This window comes from Talpa occidentalis, unplaced genomic scaffold (genome assembly GCF_014898055.3).
Source record: "Talpa occidentalis isolate TD23 unplaced genomic scaffold, MPIMG_talOcc4v2.1 talOcc4.6, whole genome shotgun sequence".
NCBI lineage: Eukaryota > Metazoa > Chordata > Mammalia > Eulipotyphla > Talpidae > Talpa > Talpa occidentalis.
The window spans coordinates 2,577,977-2,595,859 of NW_023604972.1; the positions used below are offsets into that span (position 1 = coordinate 2,577,977).

General features: G+C 48.6%; 1 protein-coding gene across 2 annotated transcripts in view; it reads right to left on the minus strand.

Moving 5' to 3' along the window:
• The window catches only part of STK32B (serine/threonine kinase 32B), a 156,449-nt gene that overhangs the window by 54,377 nt on the left and 84,189 nt on the right, over positions 1-17,883 (minus strand). For both annotated transcript variants that reach the window (XM_037529670.2, XM_054688029.1), the window contains exon 4: positions 401-574. In XM_037529670.2, coding sequence (XP_037385567.1) covers positions 401-574 — 174 coding nt within the window. The remainder of the gene's footprint in view (positions 1-400; positions 575-17,883) is intronic.

Consider the following 17,883-nt stretch of genomic DNA (forward strand, 5'->3'; position numbering starts at 1 on the left):
CAAGGGGCTTCTCAAGAGGAGGGAAGCCCCCCAGGCACAGCTGTGACTTCTAAGCGTGAAAGGGAAGATCACAGAATCCTCCTACTTTCAGCCAAGGCCCCTGTGAGCTTTCTAAGCCAAGAGGGTCAGGTGTCCCAGCCTCTCCAGAGACACCAAGGCCAGGCCCCCACCAGGTCTCTACCAGAGGGGCACCCCGAGGGGTCGGGTGCTCAGGGGGTACATTCCCCACCGATGCAGGAGGCACAGGAGAGGGCTGGCCGCAGAGAATGCAGAGCAACAGCCAAGCCCCTCAGCTCTCCATTATCCATGCACAGCGCCGCAGGTGAGAAACGCCGCCTCTTGCTGAGAGCACTGTCACCCCTGCCCTGTCCCCAGCTCCCCCCCGGCCCCCGCCTCCTACCTGTGGATGATGTGGTGCCGCCGCAGGTAGTCCAGGGCCAGGGCCAGCTCGCAGATGTAGAGCTTCACGGCGCCCTCGGAGAAGCGCACGCTCTGCTGCAGGTGGTAGCGCAGGTCCCCGCCCAGCAGCAGGTCGACCACCATGAACATGTCCTCCTCGTCCTGGAAGGAGTACCTGGGGCACAGAGGGCAGAGGCGTCAGGGTTAGGGCACTCCCACCTCCTCCGGGCCAGTGAGCCCATCCACACAGGAGCAAACAGGCTCCGGGCCACACAGACGTCACCACCTCCCAGGAGATGGGGCGTCAGAAAGACATTTCAACCAAAGCAAGACCCCAACATGTTCCCTGTTCTTAATGGATGCTTCCCTTAGATGGAGCAGGAAGACCAAGGTGACTGCATCTTGCAAGGACATGACCCTGGCATGGGGCGGGTAACTGCCCCCCCACCCCCACGTCTCTCGTGATCAGAACAAAGACACAGCGACATGGCCCAGAGCACACTCAGCAAGGTGGGGGACCCCTGTAGGGGTGGACAGTGTGAGCTGCTCCACCCGAGGGGCCGGGACCTGGGCCGGGACTTGCTACTCTGTGTTGAATGGACGGCGGCTGGCGATGCTCCTCGGACTCAGACAGCCCCCTCGGTCTGGGAGGAGGCGTCCGTGCCCCCAGCTGACAGATGTCTGCAGGACAGGCGGGGCTGGCCCCCGAAGGGGTGTCCCTTGCCCAGCAGCTCCTGACACTGATATTTTTCACAATTTTTATTGCCATTGTGAATATCTTTGAAAAACAATCTTTGAAAATGTGTGAATCTTTGAAAATAAAGACTGCTGGGGGACCGCTGGGGGAGAGAGCAGCAGGGCTCTGGATGTTTATCTTGAACCTACACACTCCACAGAAACCTCGGGCATTTCGTCCTTCAATCTTCTGACTCTTACTTCTTTTCTTGTCTTATTCCGGTGTGCGCTGTCTCTAGTGGGAAGCTGACCGTGAAGGGTAGCGGCGGGCGTTTTTATCTTGTCATGTTTCATCATTAAAGAAAGAGTTGGCATAGATGTTTGATGGGTATCATCCATCCCTTAAAAAAAGCTGTTTTCTACACCGCTGAGAAGCTTGACCAAGAGCAGCTATAGAGGTGCTGGGTTTTTTTTAAATGTTAACTTATCTTCACATTTCTAAGCTAAATCCTGCCTGATAGAAAACATGCATAGGCTGTGTATGTGTGTACATATATGTAACGTGTCCATATTTTATATATGTGTATATATATTTAAACTGGACTCTGGTTGCTAATATTTCATTAAAGGTTTTTGCATCTACTGCCTCAGGTGGTGCGAGAGCCCACACTTCGCTGCCCCCGTTGTCCTGACCGGGTTTTGGAACCAAGGCAGCCTCGGCTCTGGCACCTGCTCCCCTTTTGTCTATGTGCAGGAAGAGCTTAAGAGAGGCAGCAAGTCGCTGGAGAAAGTCTGGCCTCACAGCAACCTCCGTCCCCGTCCTGAAGCACCAGGGATTCTCCCTGCTCGCTCAAGGTCTTCCCACTGGCTCCTGCTCCCCACCTCCACAAACAGATGCTGTCAGCATGCTGCCAGCATGCATCCTCGCCGCCTCCGGCTGTGCTGGCTGGTCAGGACCCCGTGTGCTTGCTGGGGCCGCTGTGCGGCCCCTGAAAGAACATCTTCCTCCAGGTATTCTGGGCTGGACGCTGTGACCCACTGGCTCTTCTGGGCCACAGAACTACGGATCCTCCTGCCCTAGATGAGGAGGAGAGGCATTGCAGGGTGAAGTTTCAGGCACTGGGCAGGGCTGAGAGGCCTAAGGGAGGCACTGGCTCCAGTCTGGGCAGCAGAGGCCCTTCCCTGGATGCCACGCTGACGTGGGGCAAGACTGTGCTTTCGACTTCAGCTCCTGTGTCCCTGTCACCTGGCCTGGGAGAGTCACCCGACACATCGCTCAGACATCTGTTACTCGAAGGACGGCTCAGACGCGCTGTAAGAACCACGGCTCTCAGCCAGCCCTCGCACCCTCAGCCCTTGATTTGTATTCTAATAGCTGTCGGACACTGAAGCATTACATTAATACCCAGTGAGTTCTTCACCCTCAATTCACAGCTCGACTGTCGAAGGGATCTCATTCAATATTCCATCAGCTCTGGAGGAACAACATGAATTTTCAGGAGAAACATTTGCAGACCAGAATGCATTCTCAAGCGGAAGCCAAAACACAAAGAGAACAATAAATTCAGCAATAACTCAAGTGAGGGCTTCTTCTGCCTGTGGATACGTTTCTTGCCCTGGGGAATGGACTCCACATTCCTGAAGAGACTCAGGGCTGTGGCCATGGCACAGAGGACGACCTTCTGGTGGGCGCGCACAGTGTGCTCTGCAGCTGCGTGCTGCTGTGCCTCCAGCTTCTCCTTGGACTGAAATTATCATTATGTTCTTATGGTAACGCTGCACATTGTCATGGAAATGACGGCACCCACCATCACCACCCAGCCCTGTCACTGTCAGGCTGACCTGTGGAGAGGTGCCCGTAGCTGCGTGCTCTCCTGGCAAGGTCAGCGAAGGTCGCGAGCTGGGAAGGTGTGGACTGCAATCCAGACACGGAAACAGACCAGCGCGAGAAAGCAAATGTCTGCCTGTGCTTTAAGAAATGGGCCTCCCGGTGGCGCAGCGGTTGAGCGCTGGGTTGTGAAGCTGCCCGCAGCCTCTGCGGCGCCGGTTCGATCCCCGGCTGCTCCCCGGCCACCGGAGGAGGGTCCCACATGGCGCGCAGACCTCTCCTGCCGCCCGCGGCTCCCCTCAGCAGTGTCCTTCGGTCCTTCTGCCTGCTCTGCTCCCCGCTCTGGCTCTGGTGAATCCTCTCACCCTCCGGCGCTTCTGACTGTACCCAGTGCTTGTATGAATAAATAAATACATACATAAATAAATAAATAAATAAATAAATAAATCTTTAAAAAAAATGTATTAATTTCCTACTGTGTGCTGAAAGGATTAAAGGGATCTGTGAAGTACCTGCACTGTGACATAATAAAATGAAAAATAAGTAACCCATGGGTCGGGGGAAAGAATGAAAAGGGAATTAAAAAAAGCAGGTGCAGGCAAAAGTGCCCCAATTTGTACACCCCGTCTTTCTTGCTTGCCTGGAACGGGCTGTCAGCTGTGCCTGCAGCCTCCCCAACCACCAGAGAGAAGCAAGAAGCAACCAGCTTCGTGGTGCGGGGCAGAGGGAACAGAAATCAAGTGTTTAGGAAAAACACGCTAACCCCGGGGCTGACACCAGAAGGAAACTGACTTCACTTGCACAAAGGTGGCGTTTGCAATGCTGTGGAGAATGACTGACATGGACGAGCTATACACAGAGGAATGAGTTTAGCAGGGACTGCCTGTCTGTCCCTCAAGCTTGAACCGTAGCACTCAAAGTGCAGTTCTAGGGAAGCTGGGCTGGGCAGGCAGAAGGGAGGCAGTCTGGGCCGCCACATCACAGACAAGCTTTCTTCACGGAAAAATAAATTCAAGCCCTCCCTGGTGACCAAGGGTTAAATCTAGCGCTATCACCACTGTGGCCTGAGTTAGATCCCCGGCCAGGCCGCTGACCCACATGGCACAGCAGGCCTCTCCTGTCTCCCCGCTGCTCCCCTCAGCCGTGTATTTCAGCAGATCCGCTTGTTCTGCTCCATACTCTGTCTCTGGTGAATCCTCTCACCCCGTGCCTCTGTCCTACACCCCAGTTCTTCTATGCATAAATAAATACATATTAAAAAAAAAAAAAGATAAATTCAGGGTGGGAGCTCTATCACTTGAAACCTTTCTCCACTGGTCAATAGAAGTCAGTGCCCCGAGTCAATAGGAGCCAGTGCCTGGAGACGGCTCCATGGGACAGTCATTCTGGAAGCCTCAGCAGGCAGGACAAGCCGAGTCCATCTCCCGTCCTTACTGCATGGCACCTGCGGGGCCCAGGACCACGTGTCTCCAATCCCGTCTCCCAGGGAGCTGAACAAGCGGAGGCTCGCCCCCATGCCCGCCGCCAGCCGCGATCAGACATTCAACATGCAGCAAGAGAGGAGCTAAAGACACCCTCTTAGGCTGCAGAAATCCAATAATGGGATGCTGGGCCTTGCGTCAGCTCATTTTGTGCAAATAAAAAGGAGCTTATCAAACCTGAATTGTGCTCAATGCATGCACGTCCCTAATAACATTCACAATAATAACCTTTTTTTTTTTTTTATTTGACTTGAGTCACAGAGTCTCAGCCATTCAATCATGATGGTCTTCATTGTTCTCCACACCAGCTAATTCTGTCCCTAGTCCGTTTCCAGAAAGGCAAATGTCGCTGTTAGTTTCCCTCTGCCTCCTCAGGCTAAGCGACAGCAAGGGGAGACGCCCGAACACCACCTGCGCCCCCAGCCAAGCACATATATAACCAAAAACACCATCGCCAAAAAAGCAGAATGCTCAGCAATACCTGAGTCTACAAAACCAAATATTTAGTATACTACCCTTTGTGCAGAAAGTGGGAGAATATTTATAAAAAGGGGGGAATTACATGTTTCATTCATACACACATAAAACACCCCTGGAGTCACAGTCCCAAGAATGACGGTGGAGAGCTGGGCAGAATCACTGTCATGGGCTGTCAGGAACAGAAGAGGGACTTGGCCTGTATCCTCTTTTGCATCTTTTAAGTTATGAACCACAGGAAGGCACCTATTCAGAAGGAAGCAAAACCGGGAGTGTTCCCTCACTTTCCCTTCGTATTTCTCTTTTCCTTCCACCTGGATCTTCCAGGTCACTGGCTCCATCCTCCATTTGCTCCATTCTGCTCCCACAGCTTCCTACAGACGTCTCTGCCCCCCGCCCCCAACTGATCTTTTCCCATCCTGCAATTCCCCTATTTTCTTACTTACATCTTCAATTTATATTTTCTGTTCATTAATTATATTTCTCACAACAGTCACTCGTTTTCCTGAATTTGGTTGTTTCTCCTTGATTAGCTTTCTTTTAATATTTTATATAATTCTTGCATCATTTTTCATTTTTGCACAATGTATGCATTTTCATTTTGGTTATATTCCCCATACAATTGCACCCCCCCTTATTTTGACCCTAATCCTTCCTCTCCCCGCCAGCAGCACTATTTACAATAGCTAAGCTATGGAAACAACCCAAATGCCCAAAAATAGATGACTGGATCAAGAAGATGTGACTCATATACACCATGGAATATTACTCAGCAATCAAAAAAGATAAACACATGCAGTTTGCAGCAACATGGATGGAGCTGGAAGGGATCATGCTCAGAGAAATGTCAGAAAGAAAAAGAAAATTACGGGATGGTCTCACTCATAGCAGGAATTTAGAAAATCTCCTTCATTAGCTTTTCAGACAGCTCTTGTATCACTTTGTCTCGCTTTTCCGCCTCTTCTTCCATTTCTTTGAATTTCTATCATGGCAAGTTTTGAACTCTCTGTCTGATAGGAAGATAAAGTCTTCCACTTCTTTGTGGTTGGGTTGGGAGAGGTGTTCCCTCCTCATGGTGTCAGACTCCCTGAGGTCTCAAGCTGTGTTGTGTTGTGATGTTGTCTGGCCACTTTCTTGAGATCTTAGAGAGCTGCGCTGCTTTCCCTGTCCAGCAGGCGACGCTGTGGTTTACATTTGATTTGGGATGTTTGGCCTTTCCTGGCTTCCACGGGCGGAGACCTGATCTTGCAGCTGCTGAATCAGGGCGTGGGGAGGGGCTGCAGACAGCCCTCCTCTCTCGGGTTCCACAGGGGGACTTTGCAGTCTCTGCGCATTTTCTGAGTTAAGTTCATCCATTTATACAGAAAAAACAATCAAGAGACTTTAAGTGGTGCTTTCAAAAACAGGGTGGAGGGAACAGGGGCATCTACAATTGGTCACTAGACAGCAGAGAAAAACAACCTAAAATGAAAACGTGGTATCGCATCACACCATAGAGGATGGCTAAAATAAGAACCGACAACTTGTAAGAGTTGTTGAACATATCAGCAGGTAGAGCACCCTGACTCTTACACACTTTTTACTGGAGTGTGAACTGGTCAAATCAGGAAACGATTTGGTAGAAACTACTCAAGCTGGACATGTGTATTTCCAAGACCCAGCACTTTCACTCCTTGGTTTTTACCCAACAAAAAACGTTCATTTTTGTTTATCAAAATACATGCACAAAAAGTTCATAGAAAGATTATTTGTAAATGTCAACAGTGACAATCCCACTTTATATTCCAAAAGATTAAAAATTCCTTAACAGAAAAATGAGCAAATACATGGTTTATCTATACAATGGCATGATTGCTACACAAACCAAATGGGGAGGTCTCACAGACAGTACAGTAACTGAAAGAATAACTTCACACTTCATTAACAGAAAACTCAGAGAGGAGGGCCTCCCTGGTGACCTAGGGGTTAATTCTCATTGCTATCACCCTATCACTGCTACAGCCTGAGTTCAATCCCCAACCAGGGAGCTGACCCACATATGGCACAGCAGACCTCTCCTGTCTCACCTGCTGCTCCCCTCAGCAGTGTCTTTCAGTAGCTCTGCCTGTTCTGCTCCCAACTCTGTCTCAAGTGAATTCTCTCACCCCCACACACCTCTGGCTTACATCCTAGTCCTTCTACACAATAAATAAATATTTTTTAAAAAATAGGGAATTCAGAAATAAGCAAAATTAACCTTTGACATTAAACATCCCCAAAGCAGTTGCCTTTGAAGAGGGGGAACCACTGGAAGAAGCAAACAGACTCTGGAGTGCTGGTAGCCCAGGAAGAGAGCAAACCGTGCATTCAGATGTGAAAACCAAGGTGGACACCATCTGTGCACTTCTTCACAGCTTATACTTCAGTGACACATTAAAATATCTGCTTCCCCTCATACGTTACTTAAGGTTATTATACGGTCTAGTTTTGTTGTCCATTGTTTGGGTATGAAATGGTTCTCAATATATTTTAATTTGCATTTCTTTGAATATGAGTGTTAGTTTGCTAGGGCTACCATAACAAAATTCCAGAGACCAAATTAAACAACAGAAGTTAATCTTCTCAAAATTCTGGAGGCCAGAGGTGTTAGACCAAGGTGTGAGCAGGGCTGGTTCTTCTGAGATATCGCTTTGAAGCATGGACATGGCTATCTTCTTCCTCTGTCCCCATATGGGCCTCCCAAGGGGCACGTCGATGGCCAATTTTCCTCTTCTCATGAGGAGACGATCAGATGGGATTAGGCCCCAATGACCTAATTGATTCAATTACTTCTTTGAAGACCGTGTCTCAAAATAGAATCAATTCTGAACTGTCGGGGTGAGGGCTTCAGTACATGAATTCTGAGTGCACACAACTCAGTCCATAACCTTGAGTGAAGCTGATTTTTTGGCCATGGGCCATGGGCCTTGTCCTCTGTGCTCTGCTTGTCCTTATTCATTACCCATTTAGTCAAAGGGCTAACTGACCTTTTCTTCATTATTTGCAGAATCTCTTCTATAGTGGAGAAAGCCTCTATGTGTATATGCTCTGACTCTGAACACTGTCCTGTAGGGTGAATTTCCATGTGCTAATTTGAACTTGTTAACTTGTCTAATGCACAGTTCCTCTGATCTCTCTGCTAACAAGAGAGGTAAGCTATAAACCTCTCACCAAATACCTCACTAGTTATTTTTCCTTGTCATTTCAGCAATTTTGCTTTGTCATTTTTTTCAGTTTTATATCAGAAGCACAAGCTCAGAGATGTGAATTTTTCTTCTTATCATTTTGTAGTTATTCTCATTACCCTGAAAAATGCTTTTTGCTCTGACATCAGTTTTGCCCTGCATTCGTTTCTTGGGTCATTTCTTGGTTTCTTACATCCCATTATGTTCAGTTTTTCACTATCTCCATGTATTTTTTGCTGTGATTATAAATAGGCTAATAAGAATTTTTAAACATCCAGACTGAGAGTTTGTGTATTCTTTAGTGAGCTCACATGCTTATATCTACTTTGAATTTTGAACGATTCTCTTTTGTATAGTGTTTTCTATCATTTTTTTTTTTTTAGCATTTGCCTTCAATTTGACTGAGCGTTTTTTTTTTTTTTTCCCTCATTGGCTATATATCCTATTTATAAACTTTTAGTGCTTATATTTAAATTTCAACCTCCATACCTTACTTAACAAGACACTGAATTAAAAAAAAATACAGTACTTTTGAGTAGTTTTACTATGATTACCCTTTCCTCTCTATCCTTTACATTGCTACCTAATCTTCTTCTAAACATTGTTTTTAGAATTCCATTTTATCTCTATAATAACCTTGTTCATTTTTGTCACAAAAATATTTCAGAGAACAAAAATATAAGTTTGTAAAATATGTACATGGGATTTGTAAAGAATAATTAAATAAACCATGTAGCCATCTTCCAACTTAAAAACCAGGGCTTGATTCTGAGAAGATGAGAGAGTAAACAGCACCAAGAATATCAGTCCTCACCTAGACAGTGATTGCATTGGTAAAATCAGTCTGATGTAATTATTTTGGAGCTCTGGAATTCCTGGGAGGACCTGGAGGCAAACTATAGCTCTTGTAGGTCAATTTCAGCTCATTGTTCAGCAGCAGCTTCCCTCCCCCAGCCCTCTCCAGGCAGGCAGCTGCAAGAGGGTTCCAGGAGCAGCTTGCACACCACTTGCAGGAGTCAGGGTGGATTAGGGAAATAACCCTGTCCTCCAAATAATGTTGATCTGTGCTCTAATTGCTGCCTCTGGTATCAAGGGTGCAGGCCAAGAGTCAGGTGACCAGTGCTGTTATACCCTCCGCCCCCACTGGTACAACCCCTTTTGCCAGTGACTTCCAGGGAATTAAAGGGTCAGAACCTATTCCCCTTCTTAATTTTTTCTTTTCCTATTTTGGGAACCAGACATTAGAGACCATAACATCTGAAACCACATGTATGGGGGAAATTAGAAAGTCATCATGAATTCACAGGGAAAGGCACAGACTCAGAAAGAAATTGAGGAAGAACTGGAGCTCACACTTGAGGTTGCTCTGTGGTACAGCAACAGCCTACAACAATTTTTAAAAAACAGCAAATTCTTAGAAAGGGAAAAAAAATCTAATTCCAGAATTACCACATTAGATTCAAATGTCCAGTTTAAAAAAAAAAAAAAAAAAAAAAAACAACTACAAGGTTAAATAAGTAGGAAAGTATGTTCCAATCAAAGGGGAAAATATAAACCAACAGAAACTGTCCTTGTAAATAACAGATCTGGTTTTTTTTTAAAGACTTTAAAGTAATGGCCTTAACGATACTCAAAGAACTAAAGAAAGATGTGAAAATCAAGAAAAGCATTTATGAGCAAAACAGAAATAGCAACAAAGTGATAGAAAACCTAAAAAGAAGCCTGAGAGAAATTCTGGAGCTAAAAGTTACCTTAATTGAAATGAAAAATTCACTAGAGGGATTTAAAAGCCAATTTGAACAAACAGAAGGAAGAGCCAGCAAACTCGAAGACAGGACAATGAGGTTATCCTGTCTGAAGAACAGAAAGAAAAAGGACTGAGTTTGGAAAGCAAAGCATAAGGGTCCCCTGGGAAACCATCAAGTGGACCAACACACGTATCGGGGGTCGCAGAGAAGAGAGAGAAGTGGAGAGAGTATCTGAAGCTGTAATAGCTGAAAATCTCCCAGTTTTGGGGAGACACATGCATATAAGCATCCAAGAAGCTCAATGAACTCCACTCGGATGAGCTCAAAAAGCCTCACACCGAGAGACACTACAAAGCAAGAGAAATTACTGGTCCCCAGCAAGGGTCCCTGGATAAGGCCAGGAGATCTCCCACCAGAAACTGTGGAGGCCAGAAGTCAACTGCTGGTAGGTACAAGAGGCTCAGAGGAAAAACAAGTCAACCAAGAACCCTAGATGAGATGAAACAGCCCTACAAGGGTGAGGGAGAAATTACAGGTAAATAAAAGCTGAGGGAACTTATTACCACTGGACCCAGCCTGCAAGAAATGCTCAAGGAAACCCCACATAGGGAGATGAAAGACACTGAACACCCGACTTGCAGTGACGTGAAATAAAGACATCAATAAAGGCAAGTGCAAGGGCAATCAGAAGAGCGAGCACTGTAACAGCAGTTGTGACTCCACGTTTTGTTTTTCTACATGATTTAAGAGTTTAATGTGTTTTTTTTTAAAAAAGCAATGATTAGTCTAAAAGCTAGTATCACTATAACTGCACACAATTTCAGAGAGAAATGGCTCTCTAAATATTAGCTTATGTTTTCAGATGCGCAGTGTACCTGTTGGCCATCTGTATGTCCTCTGTGGAGAAGTGTTTATTTAATTCTCCTGCACATTTTTAATTGGGTTATTTGTTTTCTTTTTGCTGATCTGTATGAATTCTTTGTTGATTTTGGGTATTAGGCCCTGTTGGGTATATGATGCATAAAAAGTTTCTCTAATTCAGGAACATCTGTTTGTTTTCACACTAGTTTCTTGAGCTGTGCAGGACTTATTTTAACTTGATGTAGTCCCAATTGTTTATTTTTTTTTTGCTGTTGTTTCTCCTGCAGTTGGATTCAGTCCCCAAAGATACCAGTGCAGGTAATATGGAGTGTCTTGTCCATGTTGTCAACTATATATTTTATGGTTTCTGGTCTTACAGCCAAGGCTTTAATTCATTTGAAGTAATTTTTGTGCACGGTGCGAGAGAGTGGTCTGGTTTCATTCTTTTGTATGTGAATGTCCAATTTCCCCAACACCATTTGTTGAACAGACTTTCCTTTTTCCATTATGTGTTCTTGACTTCTTTGTCATAAATTAACTGCACATGTAAGAGTGGGTTTATTTCTGGGCTTTCAATCCTATTCATCGATTTGTGTGTCTATTTTTACTCCAATACCATACTGTTAAAGGCATGGGAACTCAAGTAAAAAAGATAAAATGTTGTTTAAAATTGCGCTGTGTTCTCATGTTGTTCTCAAGTGAAAAGAGATGCTTGGGGCTTCTACAGCAGCTGACAGACTCTGTGTGCTGGGCGCCAGGGGTGTGGGGGCGCTGAGGCAGGGGTGAAGCATCTGTCCTGTTTAAAAAGCTAGAAATCCTTCCAGAAGCACTCCTTTACTTCTTGAATGCCGCCTGCCTCCTCTAGCAGCCATCCTCAGCCTCACCCCACTCCTGACCTGGGCCCCAAACCTATCAATGTGAACCACTCACAGAGTGAGCCTTCTCCAGGGGACCTCCCAGAACTTCTCCAACTCAGCCTTCAAGCCCCCGTCCACCCCCAGTCATTCTTCCAGTGCTTGGAAAGCACCTGCTCCACACCAGCCACTGCAGACGCTGACGGGGCGTCACGACGCAGTCACAGAGGCAGCAGCTGAACTAAGACTTGATGGTCCAACATGAGCAGCGAGCAAGGATTTGTGGGGGTTAGAAGGATGCTGATGGGGTGAGCAATCCTGGAGGAGAGTGCACCTCCTCTGAGGAGCCTTCTCATTCTCTCCCCCAGGCTGGGTCAGAGAATGCCCGGCCACGGACTGCAGTAAGGAGACAGCTGTACGAGAACGGAGCAGTAGCTGTTTTAAATAAAATGGAAACAGCAGACTCTTGATGTGATGACTGGAACACTATTTACCATAAAATATGAAATGACAAATTGGAACAGAATCAATTTACTCTGTTTATGATAATGAAAGAACATGAAGGCACGACAGGAGATGAGCAAGCTGAACGACGTCACCATCAGCGTTGTAAGTTAGTTGCTCGTGTTTGTATGTTTCATTTGAATATTGTCTAGACACAGCCGTCCCCCTGAGCGAGGGTCAGTTCCATGCGAACAGCAGCCTTGTCAAAGATCAGTTCCCGAGGGAAACGCCATGGAGTTTCTCAAAACATTAAAAGTAGACCCAGCATTGACCACTCCTGGGGTGGGGGGCCTCTCTGAAAACTTCAAAACCACTCATTGGCAGGAATCCATGCTCTCCCGCGTTCACCGCAGCGCTCTGTGCGGTAGACCAACTATAGGGGGAAAGAATAAACTTTCCAAAAGTAATGTTTACGGAATTAATAACCGTGGAATGTTCTAGCTGCCAGGAGCGCAGAATGAATGGGACAGAAAGGCCCCTCCCGTAGCTACTGATCAGGGGACGTGTCTCTGCGGAGGAAGGCCTTGGGCTGAGTATCGCGGGGCCAGGGGAGAGCGTCACAGGCAGGCAGGTCGCCAGCGCGTGCTCAGAGGGAAATGAGCGAGCATGCAGCGGTGCAGGCCGAGGGCTGTGGCAGGCGGGCATGGAGGGGGAGGCGGGCCAGGTGAGCTGCTTTATAGCCAGGGCGCCAGGGGGAAGCAGCATGGCCAACGGCCCAGAGCAACACCAAGCTGAAACCCTCTTTACGTCTTTCTCTCTAGAAGACCGGCCAGCGGCAGAGCTGGCCCACCCTTCCCTGCGGCTGCCCACCCTTCCCTGAGGCTGGCTGCCGTCCAGCCCCCGGGCACTGGCGGTCAAGCACCCCGGCCAACCGCTGTCCAGCCTCTGACCGAGGCCACCGCCTCCCCGCCGCACGCCCCAGGTACAAGCGGGGTCACAGAGCCCACGGCATCCTACTCCCTCCCCGTCCAGGGCAGCAGCAGAACTCGAGCTGACTGGCGCGGCCAGGGCTGCTCCGGGAGGGTGGGGCTCGGGGAGGAGCGAGAGTCCAAAGGTTCTCTCCCCACCAGCAGGAGCAGGGCGAACAGTCCCCTCAGCGCGGGAGGCCGTTCACAGTCCACGGCAGAGCTGGCTGTGGTTTCCGGCCCCACACTCGCGTGTCACGGGCTCGCCCCGAACGCGCCGGGGCCTGGTGAGGCATCGAGGGAACGCGTGGCCAGAGCACGTGAAAACACCGATGATTCCCCTCGTGGCGAGGTCCTCTCCGGGTGACCTTGGACAAATCCTCTGCTTCCCTTCCTGCCATCGGAGGGCGCTTGCCTCTCCTGAACTCTCCCGGGGTGCAGCGAGTCGCTGCGTGTGATACAGGAGCCCTGCCCTGCCCTGCCCTGGCCTGAGCTGGGCACACACAGCCTCCCGTGGGGGAGGACGAGGTCTCCGGTGGCCGGGGATCGAACCGATGCTGCAGAGGCTGCGGGCAGCTTCGCAGCCCAGCGCTCAACCGCTGCGCCACCGGGGAGGCCCGGGACAGGTGGATGTTAAGCCCTACCTGAGAAAGGCAGGGAAAATGGAGCTTGGGAAGAAATCAAGGCTGTGGCCTATATTAAAGTCTCCTTTTTTCTATTTTTAAAATGTAAAGACTGACCGAAATTCAAGCATCTATCGGCGGCATGGCTCATCCCAAGGCGGCCATGACAGATCCTGGAAAACTCTTCCCATTCTCCACGCACTGCTGGCCGGGAATCTTTCAGACCTTCCTCACTCACTGTGCCAACCAGGCAAGCAACACACGTTTCAGAGTGGAGCTCTCCACGCCACCTGCTTTCATGCTTCAGGAACCATCTCCTGGGTCCCATTGAGCCCCATGGGCCCCAAGGAGTTTGGGTGTTTGTGACGGGGAACCCCCTGCTTGGCCTGCTCTGCACTAAAAAAATATATTTAAAAGTATATAACCAAGATCAGGCCAAAGACGCTGGAGGTCGGGAGGGAATCACCAGCAGAGCTACTGTGGAGCTGACCAAGCATTCTTAGGTTCTTCCTCTCTTTTCACTTTGCAAAGTCAGTAACTATAATCCCAGTGCATGAACAGAACCTTGACCTCAGAGAGGTCGAGGGAGAGAGGTCGCTGAAGATCACAAAGACGGAGAAAAGAGACTCACCTCCAGATCGCCATTCCTAGAGCCACGCCAGGAGAGGCTGTTATAGAGGTAAGACACCGAATTCATAAGAGACCAAATCGTGTAGACTCAGGCCCCTGCCAGTTCTCACTTTCACTTTGCAATCCTTGGCAATTGCAACAGAGTTCCTTATCTAATTTCTTCACCTTTTCTGAGAGTTCACACCACCTCTCCATTGAGTCCCATCTGCGAATTTAATTAACCAGCTGCTGTCCTTGTCTTCCAGACCATTAATTAAGATCTTCTTTGAAACCAGACCTCTCACCCTTTCACTCTGTCATCCCCTGAAGAAGTGCGTGCACTTCTGATGACAGCTGTTTCTTTTAACTCCACATTATATGCTCAGTTTGCAAAGAGTTTTATGACTGTACTATCTCCAAAAGTTAATTTCTCAGGGGCAGATGGTAACAACTCTGGATACGTTTGTCAAAATCCAAATGCAAGAAATAAACTCCAAATGTTGTTGATGCTTTTCTTAAGTAATTAGTATTAGTAGAGAAAGTATTAGTAAAATTCACTGTAGCATCCTTGGTTTAAATCCTAAACCCACTTACTGCATCTGTATTATGAGGAGACGATGCATGAATCAGCAGGCTTAAAATCCACCTGCTCCAGGCCTCCCCTGGTGGCGCAGCGGTTGAGCGCTGGGCTGCGAAGCTGCCCGCAGCCTCTGCAGTGCCAGTTAGATCCCCGGCCGCCGGCAAGGGTCCCACATGGTGTGCAGACCTCTCCTGCCGCCCGCTGCTCCCCTCAGCAGTGTACTTCATTAGTCTGCCTGCTCTGCTCCCCTCTCTGGCTCTGGTGAATTCTCTCACCCTCCTGTGCTTCTGACTGTACCCAGTGCTTGTATAAATAAATAAATAAATCTTTAAAAATATAATAAAATAAAATCCACCTGTCCCTTTCATTCAGGAATCCACAATCTATAAAGTAACCCTGAAGAACTAAGTCACAGTAGGGGAAAGTGTTTATGTATGAAGATGTTTCATCATTTTATATGTTACCAAATACGGAACTCAGTCTTATTAGTTAACAGTAGGAGAACGAGCTAGTAGTACGTAACGCTGACATTAACCTTAACTTCATGCAATTACAGAGAGGATATAACAGCAAGGGATATAACATCAAGTGGACAATAGGACAAAAATACAAAATCTACAATAATTACCTTCTATAAGAAAGGCTCTGTATGAGCAAAACAATGCAAACAGCCAACTGTGCAAAGGTTTACGAGAATGTCTAATTTTAAGTTCATATGGATGCAACAAATAATCAGACCACCCTAACCCGAAGCAGTCTAGACGCATCTCGTGTCGTGACATGGTTCAGGATGTCTGCGCAGAAGGTGACTGTGCCCGGCTGGGGCGGAAAGGGGACCGCAGACAGGAAGTCAAGGAGACGGAGGGTCTCGGGCATTTGGGGAACTCAAATATGAGGCTGGAGCACCGGGCGTGAGATGAGTTAAAGAGACAAGGCGGGACAGGGGACCAGGCCCCGAGGCAGCAGGGTTAGGCTACGAGGGCCACAAGGAGCCAATCAAAACGGGACTCTGGGGAGTGGCACCGCCAGGCGTGTCTGAGGAAGGTCTCTCCTGGCTCCTGAGCGTTTGTGGCCGAAGGCACAGAAACCTCGGGTATTTGTTCCCATCAGCCAGGAGACACCTCCCACGCGGGCCATGGGGCTGCTCACCAGCCAGAGGCAGCCAAGCCAGGAGACCCTCTCCCAGCCCTGCTCCCTGTGGCCACGCTGACCTGCTCACAGCTGCGCCCGGGCCGGCTCGGCTTTCCGATGCATGCCTGGCCTTCCACCTGGTTTCCGGAAGGAGTGCTTGGCTTGACACACCTGGCAGGTGTGGGCACATGTGGTTTCGCCGGCTGGGTCAGCAGTCTCCGGCGAGAAGTCAATCGAGCAACAGGAAGCGAGTCGGGGGCAGAGTTGCTGCGGGTGAGCACCCCCACTCCAATGACGGGCACGCCCAATTCTAAAGCTAGCGTGAGCCCAGCTCCACTCGAGGTCGCGAGCAAATGCGTTCACGAAGGTGACAGCCGGGAACCCGGTGGGATTTGGAGGCAAGAGGCGAGGGGGGATGGAGCCAAAAGCCTCATAAAGCAGATTTAGCCCAAATGGGTGGGGGGAGGAGCAGGGTGTTGGTTCCAGATAAGTGGAAGAAAGGCGAAGTGAGAGTTTTATGACACAGGGAGCCTCAAGGGGTGCAAGATCTGAGGCGCTCTCACCCACACACCTCCTGGGAGCACCTTGCCGCCAGCTCTGGAAGATGGTGGGAAAGTCACTATAAGAAATAAAAACTACAAGTCTGCAGCAGGCGCAGCAGGAAAGCTGAGCGCACACGGCCCAGCTCGGAGGAATCCAACATAAAAACTCTGTGTCTTTAACAAGCGGAAGCTCTGAGAACCCAGCGCAACAAGGCGAAGGCGCCTCCAGCACAGAGGAGGTGTGGGAGGGGCTGGGACGCCTCGCCTGGACGCTGGACACAGGGGAGCCTGGCGGCAGGGGGTGGCACCCCGGGGACCTGCAGGCACGATGCTCACTCACCTTCGCTTCCTTAGGATTCAGAGGAACAGAGACACCATCAGATGTTCCCAAGCAAACCTCAGAGCCGGTGACCCACCCCCTGCCCCACCTGAGTGCAGAGCGCCTTTGCAACACAACGCAAACCCAGGCTTCTCCAGAGAATTCCATTTCTGTGGCTTGGTGGCTTTGGCAATTTCCAGTTGAAGGCTTTATCGCAGTCATGGCAGATGCCTGTGCAGTTCTAAGGAACAATGTGGAGCGATCCCTGCTCGCCCTCCCTCAGTGTTCCCCTAATGGTAACATTTTGCAAAACTGTAGAAACAAGACGACAACTTGATAGTGCTGTGCACATAAGCCACCCATTTTATTCAGATCCCCCCCACCCTGCTTTCCCTGTACTCACATGTGTGTGTGTTTAGCCCTGTGCAGTTTTAACAGGTGAGGCTCCTGCATCCACCATGACAGTGAAGATACCGGAGAGTTCCACCGTCCCTGGCACTACCTTTTTCTGGCTATGCTCATGCCTCCCTCTTACCACCATCCCCATACCCCCAACCTTGGTAACCATTAATCTATTCTCCATTTCTAAACATTCATGCTTCCAGGATATTCTATAAATAGGGTCGTAGAGTATGCAGCCATTTGAGATTGGCATTTTTCATTCACCAGAGATTTACCCACACTGTCACAACTTGGAAAAATAAGGGTAAAACCGTAGATCAAGGAAACAATGAACTCCCCAGAAACAGAACCACAAATGGGCTCAATTCTCTGGCAAAGATAACAGTCTGTTCCTTTTCCTTGCTGAGTAGTATTCCATGACACAAATGCATGGCACTGGATTTTACTATTTATTTGTTGAAGCACGATGGGCTGTTTCTGCCCGTTGACTGTTAGCAACAAAGCTGTTTTTGAACAGATCTTGTGCATACAGAAGCTTTTGTTTCTCCAGGAGAAATGCTGGGGAGAACACGTGTTGAGTCGTGGTTCTTGCTTGCTTAGCTTTATAAGGAATTAAAGCAGCACGCAAGTGTCTAACAGAGCACCCGACAGATCGTTTCACATGCCACCAGCACGGAATAAATGACCCAGTTTCTCACATTCCCACCAAGGGCATTGTCACCTTTTTAAATTCTCGCTGTTC